The following is a 12,186-nucleotide window of genomic DNA, read 5'->3' as shown; positions in this document are numbered from 1 at the left end:
AAGAGGAGAGGATTGTAAGTGCCAGGTCCTTATTGCAAACTTGTGGGTGACCACAGAACCCTTTCACTGTCAGTCAGTGGAGAGAAAAGGAGATTGGGACCATCACCAAAGCTAGGGGTTTCTGAAAATTTCTGAAATAAATCTTTCTTTTCAATGAAGGCTAATTACCAAGTTGTGTTTGTTACTGTGAACAAATGTAGAGAGTACTTGGGAGACCTTGAAGAATCCTTGTGTTGTTGCTTTGGGGGCACTTCTCTGTGCTGAAACACAATTCTGAGCTAGCACTCTTCAGTGAATACTTTTTTAGTTACTAGCAGACTGCAGATAGTGCTGACAGTAAAAATTTGCTGCTTTTTTCTCTCTGGAGCTGTGCAAGGCAGTTACTGTCTTGGAGGTATGGTTTCATGTCTTACAGTCTTTTGATGGATTTAACTGAAAAACAGGTAAATCCTTTACAGACTCTAGGAAAACACTTCAAAGATTCTTTTCTCCTAAACATGAGGCTTATTTTAGATCTTTCAATCTAAATCACTCCATCTGAGTTTTTTATGGTTTTTTTTGTTGTTGTTGTTGTCTTAGTTGAAATTAAAACCCAAATGGTGGTTACTGTTACCAAGAAAGACACACAATACTCAGTGTATCTCAGCACCATTGACAAGCCTCAGATTTTCTCTCTCATGCCTTACTAAGGACCATTCTCACCAGTGCTTACTTTGACAACACACAAGCCCTCTTGTGGAGTGAGTTCTTACTGGTTTCAGGCAAGAGATCTTACCACAGCTGCTTTCTAACACTGTATGGGAAAGAGAATAGAGAATCATCAAGTTTTCAACATTTAAATCCTCTGTGAAGACAAGTTTAAATTCAAAATGTGACTTTGGCTAAAATAATACCACAATTTCAGAAAGTTTCTTGCTCTGCCTACCAGAAAGCGTGCATTCTTTGTGAATGTGAGTGCAGTGATGGGAACCTTGGAATAACCGATTCAGTGTTGTCCTTTAGACTGCTGTAGATCTTTTCCACTGGCTTGACCTCTTTGAGGACCACATTTGAAGTAAAATTCTGGCCCTTAGAGTTAATGGGAACAAACAGAATTTAGCATCAGCCAAGACCCATTCTCACAAGATTGTGAGACTGTGATGATTTTGGTGATCAGCAGCAAGCTTGACCCACAGTTTGAGCAGAGCCACATGTATTTATTTTATTCACGTTTATTTGATGCTCTAAATCAAATGTGCTATATAGAACCTGCAAAGCTGAGTTTATTGTATACCTTCCAAAGTTTTATTTAGCATAAAGTTGATGACTTCTCATTTGCCATAGCACCATTGTGCCAGTATAATGTTGATGAAGTTCTTTGAGTTGTACAGGTAACTTTAAAGTCTTGGGCATTCTGAAAGTCAATGGTCTTTGTTCACCCTGTTAATGTACATGAAGGAAGATTGTTTGTTTTTTTCTCTATGGATTCAATAGCATTTAATTTAATCTACTTGTTTATTTCCATAGATCTCACCCTTTTTGGGTCACTGCACGCTTAAATGTCAAGGGGCTTGTGTCTTTTTCTTATATTTGCATTAAGCCTTTCAGGTGCTAAGGATTGTTTCTCCTGCTGAAAGACCTGAATGTCACAGTTGCTGCTGCACAAAGCCTGTCAAGTAGGATAAGAACATGAAGCAAATTATGATACAAATCTGCCACAGCTGAGTGACCTCACCCCCACTATCCTTCCTCACATTAATAAAAACCCATTCTGCAAGAGTTCAAGTTATCCTTATTCAAGGATGTCTTAAAATCTGCAGCATGTTGACATGGCATACTAGTCACAACTGTACTATCTCATTATGGCATTTCACCTAGAAAGGATACTGCATTTGGCAGAACACGACTGAGATTGCTGTTTGTGTCAAGGGACTTTGAGATACATCATCAGGTAACTTTGATGTTGGGGACTCCAGTCTGGAGTTACAAAAAGTGTAAATGAAGACATGGACTCTCACTTGAAGTTAGGAAAGGAGTTATCCAGCTCTAACTGGAGGTTTCTCAGATGTGCAGTACACTTACACATATGCCTTCTACATGCCCTTCTTCCTCTTTCATATTTTATCATGATTCCTTCTTAGGTTGCAGGTTAAGAGGCACAGATCTCTGTGTGTGTGTGTTCTCACTTGTATGCCATGTGGGGTTACTTCGACTGTGTTGCACTGTCACCCCAAGTTAGAACAGCCATGTGAACTTTACACCTTGAGAGCACTGTCTCTGTTGCCATGTTTATCTCTCTTCCAAAACAGAAACCCAGCATGATAAAGCATACAGGAAACTCTTAAAATATCCCTCAAATTCCACATGGCAGTTCTGCATATTTCAGATGAGGATGTCTGTTGCCTTTCTCTGGACATGCTCCAGCCCCTCAATGTTTTTCTTGTAGTGAGGGGCCTAAAAATTGACAGAGTATTCGAGGTGTGGCCTCACCAGTGCTGAGTATGGGTGACAGTCACTGCCCTGGTCCTGCTGGTCACACTATTGCTGATCCAGCCAGGTGCCCTTGGCCTTCTTGGCCACCTGGGCACACCTGGCTCATGTTCAGACACTGTCAACCAGCACCCCCAGGTATTTTTCTGTCCTTTCCAGCTTTTATGTTGTTTATAATGTTTTGAGATGGAATATGAAAAAAAGAGTGGTCAGTGTCACTGCTGTGTCTTGGTGCAAGGACAACAGACCCTGAGACTCGTATCTGGAGTGGGACCAGCCTTACTGATGCAAAGCTTTATAAAACAAGCTGTAAGATACCACCACATGTAACCATGCAGCACTTTGTCTGGATTGGGATGGTTATAGCAGCTTTAAAATTGGAGTTTCAATGGCCAGATAAGCCAAAATGTCTCTCCCAAAACAGTGTATAAATTCAATGTGTAAGACTTGTCAAGATAAAAAAAAAATAAAAGCCTGGTATTCTGCAGGGGAAAATTCTTACTAAAAACAATGAGATGTAAAATCTCTTTTTCTTCTTTATTTTTTATTTACAATCTGTAACACTGTGCAATAATACATTAAATACTTATGTTTTGGCACAAACTTGAGAGGGAATTTATTGGAGAACACAGGGCTTTAAAAATATGACTAGGTTGTAGCTTGCCCAAGAATATGCTATAGAATTTTGGGTCCTTTTTTTATAAATATGAGTTTAATTTTTAACATTAATATTCACATTTCAGAGCTGAAGAAAGACCAGTTAAGAAAAGAAAAATGCAAAACTGCAGTTTCCAAAAGAAGAAGCTAAAATTAATGGAAGCCATGTTGGAAGAACAAAAGAAGTTGAGTAGAGCTATGGAAGAAACCTGTAGAGAAGTGCGCAGGATTCTGGATCAGCAGAACATCATTCAAGTTCAAAGCTTACAATTACAGGAGAGAATGATGAATCTACTGGAGAAAATGATCTCCAAGTCTAATGTGTAGGTTCCTTTGTGAATGCCTCTGAGATTACTATTGCTATTATAGATAACCATTTATTGCACACCATATGTGTGTCTGTTGCCATATTCCCAGGTTTTCCATGGAAATCCAAACCCTAGTGTAATCCTAGTTCAGCAAAGAAAACAGATAATGCAGGGCGAGAGCTATCCAGTATGATAAAATTAGTGCAATATATGCCTAAGTTGAATTATTTTTATACAGAAAGGTTAAGGGATAAATAGCTCGGGGAACTGAAGTACTATTTATGCCTACGTCAGGTATTGTTTTGCAAACAGTGGTGTTGCATTTGCTTCACATCAAGGACTGCAGCTTAATCTGTTTTAGGAGAATGAAATAGTGCATTTCTAAACATGGTTATTGCACCTTGACTTTGCTGATGATTAAACCCTGTTTTGAAACATCTGCCTGATTGTATAAGTGACCTATGGTTCTTGTGAAGAGCTAGTTGGGACCATGAGATACATAATTTTAAACTCCATGCCTGATATGAATAGTACTCTAAATTATAACGGTAAAACTAGTCTATTCAAATACATCTTTTGATATAAAAAGAACCCCCCCCCCCAACCACCTTACTATATACTGAATACTAAAATGTATAGAAGATACTTGAAGTTGCTTTTAATATTAAACGTCTAATTTTTTTTCTTTATTAACTGGAATCTGTTGACTTAACAAACAACCAGCAATGAAAACTTTCATTTATTCTCTATCACAAAAGTATTGTACTGTGTGTATATACATATATATAATGTCTATCAAATGAAATAAAGAAAAAGAAGAAACTTACTGGTTATTGCTGGGCAGATAGTATGCTTTGGGACAGCAGAGGATACTGGGAATGATAACCGCAGTGAGAGGTTCACAGTTACTAATTGCAGTGTAAAGATCCGCTGGGCTGATGCCCAGCACGTAGAACTGGAAGTCACGGCGAACACTGAGCAGCTCCCCAGCAGTATTTGCCGGGGGCACGGCTCTGGGGGAGCAGTTTATGTTTGATGGGGCTCTGTCAGGCAGATGGACAGGGATGCACCACACGAGGGAGCCGCAGGCACAGAGGATTTTACCCAGGGAGCTGAGATGAAGCACCAGCACGCGTTTGGCTCCTCCATGAATCATGCCATTGAAATAATCTTTCACTTAAATTCGAAAATTGGCCAGCAGAATTTCCTATATGCCATTTCCTTTTGTGTTCTCCTTAAAAAACGTATTTCTGCCGGTTTTACTGTACAGGCAAGAGCAAAGGTTGAATTTCAGTATAGAAACTATAGAATTAGTACAAGAAACTCAGGCCTTTTCCATTCTCGCTATTGAACAATGTCCCCTCTTGAAACTTTGTCTTTGAAGGTGTTTGCATTCTCCTATATTATTTAATGTGTTGTTGCCTCTGCAAAGGTGAGCTAATATATTATAAAACCCAGACATAACAAATCAATCTCTAATTATGCTTGCTGAACAGGATAAAGGTTATACTCACCAAGCAAATTAATAATATGTGGAAATATTTCTTAGAAGATCCTGCAGGTATGAAGATTAATAATTATTAAATATATAAATGTGGCCCGTTCCTACAGAGTTTAATAAATGAAAACAGGATAAGGCAAATGTAGTAGGAGACTGAACTTGGAGAAAATGGTGGCTGCTGAAATAGAAGTGAAGTAACTTTCCCTCACCCCTTCTTTACTACAGTGATTGCATGATTGGAAAAATGTCAAGTGTCTGATTCTGCAAAGATAGTTTAATGCATTTCAAATGTAGGTCTGTCACAGATTCAGGTAAGCTACATATTCCATGCTTCCTGACACTTTAACTTGCTTACAGGAAGATAGGAAGAAACTTGCCCCTGACTCCACAGGAATTAATAGTATTTACTATCTACTTAAATCATAGAGCAATTAAATCCAATTAATGAGCAATAACAATGGCAGCACAGCTGAACTTTGTACTGTTGAGTAGGTAGCCCCTCTCCTTTCATGTTATTACAGCTCCAAATCTGTAGGAACACAAGAATGGAGAAAACGTTCTTATTCCTTGTCTGCTACCACAAGGAACCATGTCATACATTCCCTTTTGTAAATGTGTGGACCTGTATCTTAAAATCAGTTAGGTGTTTTGTCCTCAGAATTATATGAAGATCTGCATTACAGACAGTAATATAAGATTTATATTACAGTTTATAAGATTGCCTCTAGGATTATTCCTGATTAATTTATACCAACTTCTGCTTGTATCAACATTGATTTTGCTGCTTTATGTAGCATTTACTCTTGAGAGCCAGAGGTTGTGTTCCATACAACTCTTCTGATGGATAATACTCTTTTATAAGGTAGGATTTTGATGACTGTTCTGCTAATTTTGCTCTTTTGAGTTCATCTATTTTAAAGGGGAGTGACCAGAATGATACAAGCATTCGAGATGAGACTCTGAACGTTGTCTTACATAACTGCATTAAAAGAAATGATGTTTTCTGGTAGTTGTAAGATTTTTTTTTCTGTATAAAATGTCACTATTAGTAGTTTCATTTAGAAGTTCAATTTTACATCATCATCTCTTTAACAAAAGGCTTTATTCCCATCCTTGCAGATTACCTGTGTTCTAGCCCTGTTTTTGCCTAGAGAGTGAACACAGCAAAGCTGTAGACAAATATTACTAGTTTCATGTATGACAGAATTTTTCTAATGCTTTTTGACAACAGGTTGAAAATTTCCTACCTACCCATAGTTTCTTTTTGCTCTTGTTTCTTTTGTTCCTGTAAAGACTGAACATTAACTTAAAAAAATAGGTTGAATGTTTTTTGTGGGGATTTCTTTTGGTTAAGGTACTCACAGCTTTTTCATCTGTATGTGACAGTTAGCTGCAGGTACAGATATTTGAATGTTTGTGATATTTAGACAAATTATAACTTGAAAGACCTGCCTAGAATTAAAATTCTTGGTAGGATTCCTGGCTTTGCAAAACAGAGACACTGCTTCTGTGTCTGTATGAGTACGGAGTTGAGTATAATAAGTATTCAAGGGGACCACATGAGGGGTTACCCAAGTTTATAATTTTAACTAGGACATTAAAGGCACTCCCTCATGGCTTCTAGAAGTGTGATCAACAAAGAAACTGTAGCATAGGAAAATCAATTTCTTATTTTTCAGGCAGTAATGGGGTCAACTCAGTTTGATATCACTTTCACCAAATGAAGTGGTTGTACTACATATACACACACAGATGGTGCAAATGGAAAAATTAAATAGAGGAGGAAATACACTGCCTGAAGGCAGGTGACTTTGTAAGTGATGGAAAAATAAAGGAAAAGGAACCTGAGGAGGCAGATGAGAAAAGGAGATATTAAGAAACATGCAAGTAATTGAGAAGCAGATTTTGATGGAAGATGGGGAAAAATATGTTGGGCAAAGGGGCAATGTAAATGCCTCCAAAAAAACCCCAGTAATGACAGGGATGAGAGAACACAACACTTTAGAAAGTGAAAATTAAAGAAAAAGCATAAAGCTGAAGGAGAAAGAGTATGAAAAGCTAACACTAGTGAAATTCTGTGTATTTTGAATAGACGGATAAGTTACAGTGTAGAGCAAGGGGTGACATTTTTTTCTCACCAGAGGCAAATACATCTCTGAACAAATATTTAGAAGCAAGGACATTTTTCACAAAGGAGAGAAGTTAAGTAATTTGTAGGGGTATCCTGCTGTAATTAAACAACATTTCCTTATGCTGGTATTAACAATTTGCTGGGTAAAAATATTTGTAATTTTTTTTTTTTTTTTACTCCTTGACTTCAAATTGGAGAAGCATTTTAAGACTTCAGTTTATTTCAGGCCCTGCCAAGTTTAACAGTTATCCACCAAAGCAGGAGATATATTTATGGATGGGGAATGTCTTTTATCATATTCTCCATAAACTGCTCTCTCTTGCAAAGAACAAAACCAGAACAAAAACATGTATACAGGATTTTAATATTTTTTCCAGACTTAGCCTGCCCAGTCTGGTGTAGGCAAATGGTTTACAACTCTGTAGACTCACCCTAAGTTGACAGCCTGGTTCTGTGAATAGTCTCTTGTTCTAAAGTCAATGGGACTACTCAAATGAATAAATATATTGAAATCTTTATGTGTATGTTTGCAAGATCAGTTCCTATGCTGATAATGTAATGTGAAAGACAAATTTAAAAAAGAAATTTAGGAGCATTTGGTGGTGTTATGTCAGCAAGTAAATACTAACCATCTGGTCTCTAGATTGCTAATCTATTTCCCCTGATTTTATGGTAGCATGCTTCCTGTGTCTGCAAGCTTGAGACTACATCATTAAACTTTTGTGTTGATCTTTTTTAGTGTTTAACAGAAACATTTGAAATACTTTGCCATTTTGGATGTGAAATTTTCTTCCTATGCATAATTTTTCTGGCTGGAAATTTTTCATTCTGCTACAGCTTATTTTAAGGTGTCTCTTGAACCACATTCGTAATAAGGGTGAATGATTTCAGGTATGTTCTTTAAAAAACAGATCAATCATCCACACTGAGTGACATCCAGTTATCTAGGGCTGACTAATTACTACCTCTAATTAGGCTGTAAGATCTCAGTCTGATCCTAGTATCACATAGTACGAGGTTGGAAGGGACCCTGGTCCAGCCTTTCTTGGCTTTCTTTGCTGCAGCAGCAGCACCCTGGTCACTCATACTGAGCTTGTTGTCTACCAGCTCCCTCGCCACAGAGCTGCTCCCCAGCCAGATAGATCCCAACCTGTGCTGCACTCCTGGACTGTATTTTCCCCAGGTGCAAATTCTTGTCCTTGTGGAACTTCACAAAGTCCTTGTCAGCCCACTCTTCCAGCCTATCCAGGTCTTCCTGCAGGGTGGTTCTCCCTTCCAAAGGGTCCACTTTCCCCCTCAGCTTGGTATTATCAACAAACTTCATCAGGATACACTTGATCCCATCCTCCAGATCACTTATGAAGAAAATAAACAGACATGGGCCCAATATCAATCCCTGGGGGACCCTACTTGTCACAGGCTGCCAGTTTGAAAAGGAGCTATTTACCACCATCCTCTGGCTGTGTCTGAGCAGCCAGTTCCCCATCCACTGCATGGACCACTTGTCTAGATCCTAATGCATTCCTAGTGCATCCATTTCTTTAGGAGGAGGCTCTGGGAAAACATATCAAAAGCCTTGAGTCAACATCCATTGCTAACCCTACATCAACTGAGCAGGTCATTGTGTTGTCAGAAGGTGATCACGTTTCTCAAGCATGACTTGCCTTTGGTGAATCTCTGCTGGCTTTTCCCAATCATGTGCTTCATTTGACTTGTGATAGCCCCCAGGAGAATTTGTTCCCCAACTTTCCCAGGGAGTGGAGTAAAACTGACAGGCCTGTAATTTCCTGGATCATCCTTTAAGCCCTCTTGTTGATGGGGTGACATTAGCCTTCTTCCAGTCTTCTGGGATGTCCTCTGATCTCCACAACTTCTTCAGGATTATGGAGAGCATCCTTGGAATGACATCAGCCAGCTCTCTTAAAACCCTTGAGCGTGTAACATCAGGACCCATCAATTCGTAGGGGTCAGGCTCCTGTAACAGTTCACAGATCACCTCTTTTTTCACTGACAGTGTTTGTCTGTGTTTTTATAAACCTGGGTTTTTGATCCCAGGACCTGTAGCCCAACAGTACTGGTGAAGACAGAGGTGAAGAGTGTGGTGAGAATCTCCACCTTTACAGCATTGTGGGTGATTAATTCATCTCTGCTGCTTAACGGTGGGCCAGTATTTCCTTCTGCTTGTTGTTTATGTACCCGAAGAACCCTTTCTTGTCTTTTTTGACCTTTCTGGCCAATTTCAATTTGAGCTGAGCTTTTGCTTTTCTAACTGCATCTGCACACCCTGGCAACGCCCTTGTAGTTCTCAATGGGTTTTCCATCTCTGATACGCTTCTCTTTTGGTTTTGAGCAGACTCAGAAGCTCACATTTAAGCCCAGAGAGTTTCTTATTCCACCTACTTTCCTTACCTTTAAAGGGCATGAACTGGTTCTGTGCTTTCAGGAGAGTGTCCTTGAAAAACTGACAGCACTCACAAGTTCCTTCATCTTCCATGGAAGCTTCCCAGGGAATCTATCCCAACTGAATTTGGAGCGAGCTAACATTCTTGATTGTATGTTGTTACCTTAGGGGTAAGTTCTGGATTGCTATGCATTGCAAGGAAAAAAAAGAATTGGTGCATACCATTAAAGGTATAAAATTTCCAACAGATTTAAATGTTGAGAAGCACTTATCACAGCTTGAGGAAGGCTTGTTTCACTAAAGGAAGCTAGAGAATATCAATTTTCTATGAACTGCAAAGTAAACATATTTAGAAAATTAATTAAAACTACTTTAAAAACTCTCCATGATCCTCATTCTTCTCCCTAGAGGTTTAAATATAATTTATCTTTAATTCAATATAATCAGATCAAATGCAATCTCTTTCATGAACGCCTAAAACCTTGCCTGCATGAACTTAAGTTAACTATAATGCCTATGCTTCCTTTAAACTTACATGAATAAGGTTTTATGTCTTTCCTTTTCATTTAACTTGGAACTTCACTAAATGAAGATTAAATACCCCAGTGATAAATCTTTAACAAAACTAACTGTCCACATAGGGTTTACATCTACAGATCATCTATTCAAGGAGTTAAGCATATTTTAGATCTAGTTCACATTGGTTAACATAAACTAAAAAATGAGACTGAATTTCACCAGTTAAAATGGCATACTACAGATTATACCAGAAATTATGCACTTGGTTTGTGTCTCCTTGCTGCCAAGAAGTTCTTGTGATTTGGTTTGTGCATTCTCATGAGAATAATCTGTGGCCTTATTTTAAGAAGCTGGTTAAAAATGCTATACTGTGTACATGGAAGAACTTTACTCTTAAGCAGACTTTGCTTCTGTAAGATTATCTGTATGTGTTCATTCATGCAATGAACTCCATGCAACATCCCACATGCATCATGGTTTGCTTGCAGAAGGATACCAGCATCTTCAGCTGACAGCCCTGTGCTGAAACACCAGGAACAGCAGGGTGCCTGGGGAAAGTTTGAACTGCCTCAACACTGCTGCAGTGTTCATCAGCACTAGAAGAAAATGACTCTCTGATAATTCTTATAGGCAGCCATCAGTCTCCAGGTACAACTGCGCCTCTGAGTCTCTTAGCTGGAGACACAGCAAAATCTTGTGATTTTGTCTTGCCCACTCCAAATGAAAAGGAAGTGCATTTGATGTGTAAGGTATGTGGCTGAAGTACACTATCAAGAAAAATATACCTTATGAAAGAAATCGTAGGCTAATTTTCTATTTCAGATGAAATTAGGATGTTATGCTAGGCAATAACTTGGAGGATGCCAGTTATCAAGGAAAGAATGTAAGAATGCTTATGGAAGACCAGCCATAATCACCAGGACTTCAGCAGGAACTGCCTGGATCACCTGGCTCATGCAAGTCACCACAGATGTTGTATCCTTAAAAAGGTGAAAGAGGAAGTAGGCTGCCACATGTTCAAATAAATAATCCATCAACATTCAACTTTTACCATGGCACTGAAATTTTAGTAGGAGGCAAGACCTTAACCTAGTTCTGAGAGAAACTTAAGAAGCGATGGTGAAGGTACTGAGAAGAATTCCACACATGCTGTCAAGGCCAAAATGACTCTTAATAAATGAACTTCTACTTCAGAAGGTCATTTAGAATAACTGCAAGTCTAGTCTTAGATGAAACCAAAGTTTTGGTGGAGCACAAAAAAAATAATCCTCTTTTATGTAAGTATATCTCAGTGCATTTTGTATGAGTTTTAATTGATGAAGTTATACTAATAATCATGATGGTTTTTATCTGGAATGAGCAAGTCTCTTCTAACTTTAAAAGTCATTCAGAATCTAGTAATGAGGTGGGGGAAGATGAAGTCAGTCTGAGCTAAAGCAGATTTGAGAGCTGGGGCAGAATCCTGTCATTCTGTGTTATGAGGAATCGGTGCTGTTTGTACTGAAAGCACCTTTGCTAAGGTGGACCTAAGTGTTACTGCAGTCATGCCATGCCTTGTCAGCTGAACTTCAGGAGAACAGATTACCACAAGCAGAGCTGTGTCTCTGGCTGGTATCGTAAAGACAGACTGAACTTGTTGCAAAAGGACTTTCTGTCTTCTCCAAAGTTTGGAGGTAAAAAGCTTGGATGCAGAAATGGAAAAATGCTTGGACTTGACTTTGTCACATACCAACTGGAGCAAGGTGAAATGTGTTCTCTGGTTCCTGGGTTAACTGCTGAGAGTAGAGCATCCCTCCTCCTCACTTTAATGCTGCCTAGCTTGTCCTGGAGCCAGGGTCTTTTATCAAGGGAATTATGTTAAATAGGAATATGCAAAGTCAATTTCTCTATCTATTACTCATGTCACCTCTTCTGTGCCTCAGGCTCTTATTTTCACTCAGTTTCTTTTCATGGAATTGTATGTGAATATGGAGAACTCTCAGCATGTTTTTCCTGAGGTTTAGGGATATGAGGGGCATTTTCAGACTGACATTTGTACCTCATCACTTAGGACATGTGCTTAGCGATAACTCAGCCAGCAGATTCCTGATGTGTCACCCTTGTACGGTGTGTGAACCTGTGAGCCACACTGGAAATGACTTCAAAGAGGAAAAGAGAGGGACATAGGAACAGAACACTGGAAAATATAATGAATGATCCT

At 38.9% G+C, this 12,186-nt stretch overlaps 1 protein-coding gene across 5 annotated transcripts in view; it reads left to right on the top strand.

The window, feature by feature from the left end:
* Nucleotides 1–4,260, top strand: part of MSANTD1 (Myb/SANT DNA binding domain containing 1) — a 44,947-nt gene extending 40,687 nt beyond the window's left edge. For all 5 annotated transcript variants that reach the window (XM_042053776.1, XM_042053780.1, XM_042053777.1 and 2 more), the window contains one exon: nt 3,213–4,260. In XM_042053776.1, coding sequence (XP_041909710.1) covers nt 3,213–3,453 — 241 coding nt within the window. In that variant the 3' untranslated portion in view covers nt 3,454–4,260. The remainder of the gene's footprint in view (nt 1–3,212) is intronic.
* Nucleotides 4,261–12,186: the final 7,926 nt, after the last annotated feature.

The sequence above is a fragment of the Corvus kubaryi genome, unplaced genomic scaffold (assembly GCF_017639235.1).
Source record: "Corvus kubaryi isolate FWS band 111438036 unplaced genomic scaffold, C.kubaryi_AGA036_p1.0 split1-131, whole genome shotgun sequence".
NCBI lineage: Eukaryota > Metazoa > Chordata > Aves > Passeriformes > Corvidae > Corvus > Corvus kubaryi.
Note: the sequence above shows the minus strand (reverse complement) of the source record. Positions and strands in the feature narration are given on the sequence as shown.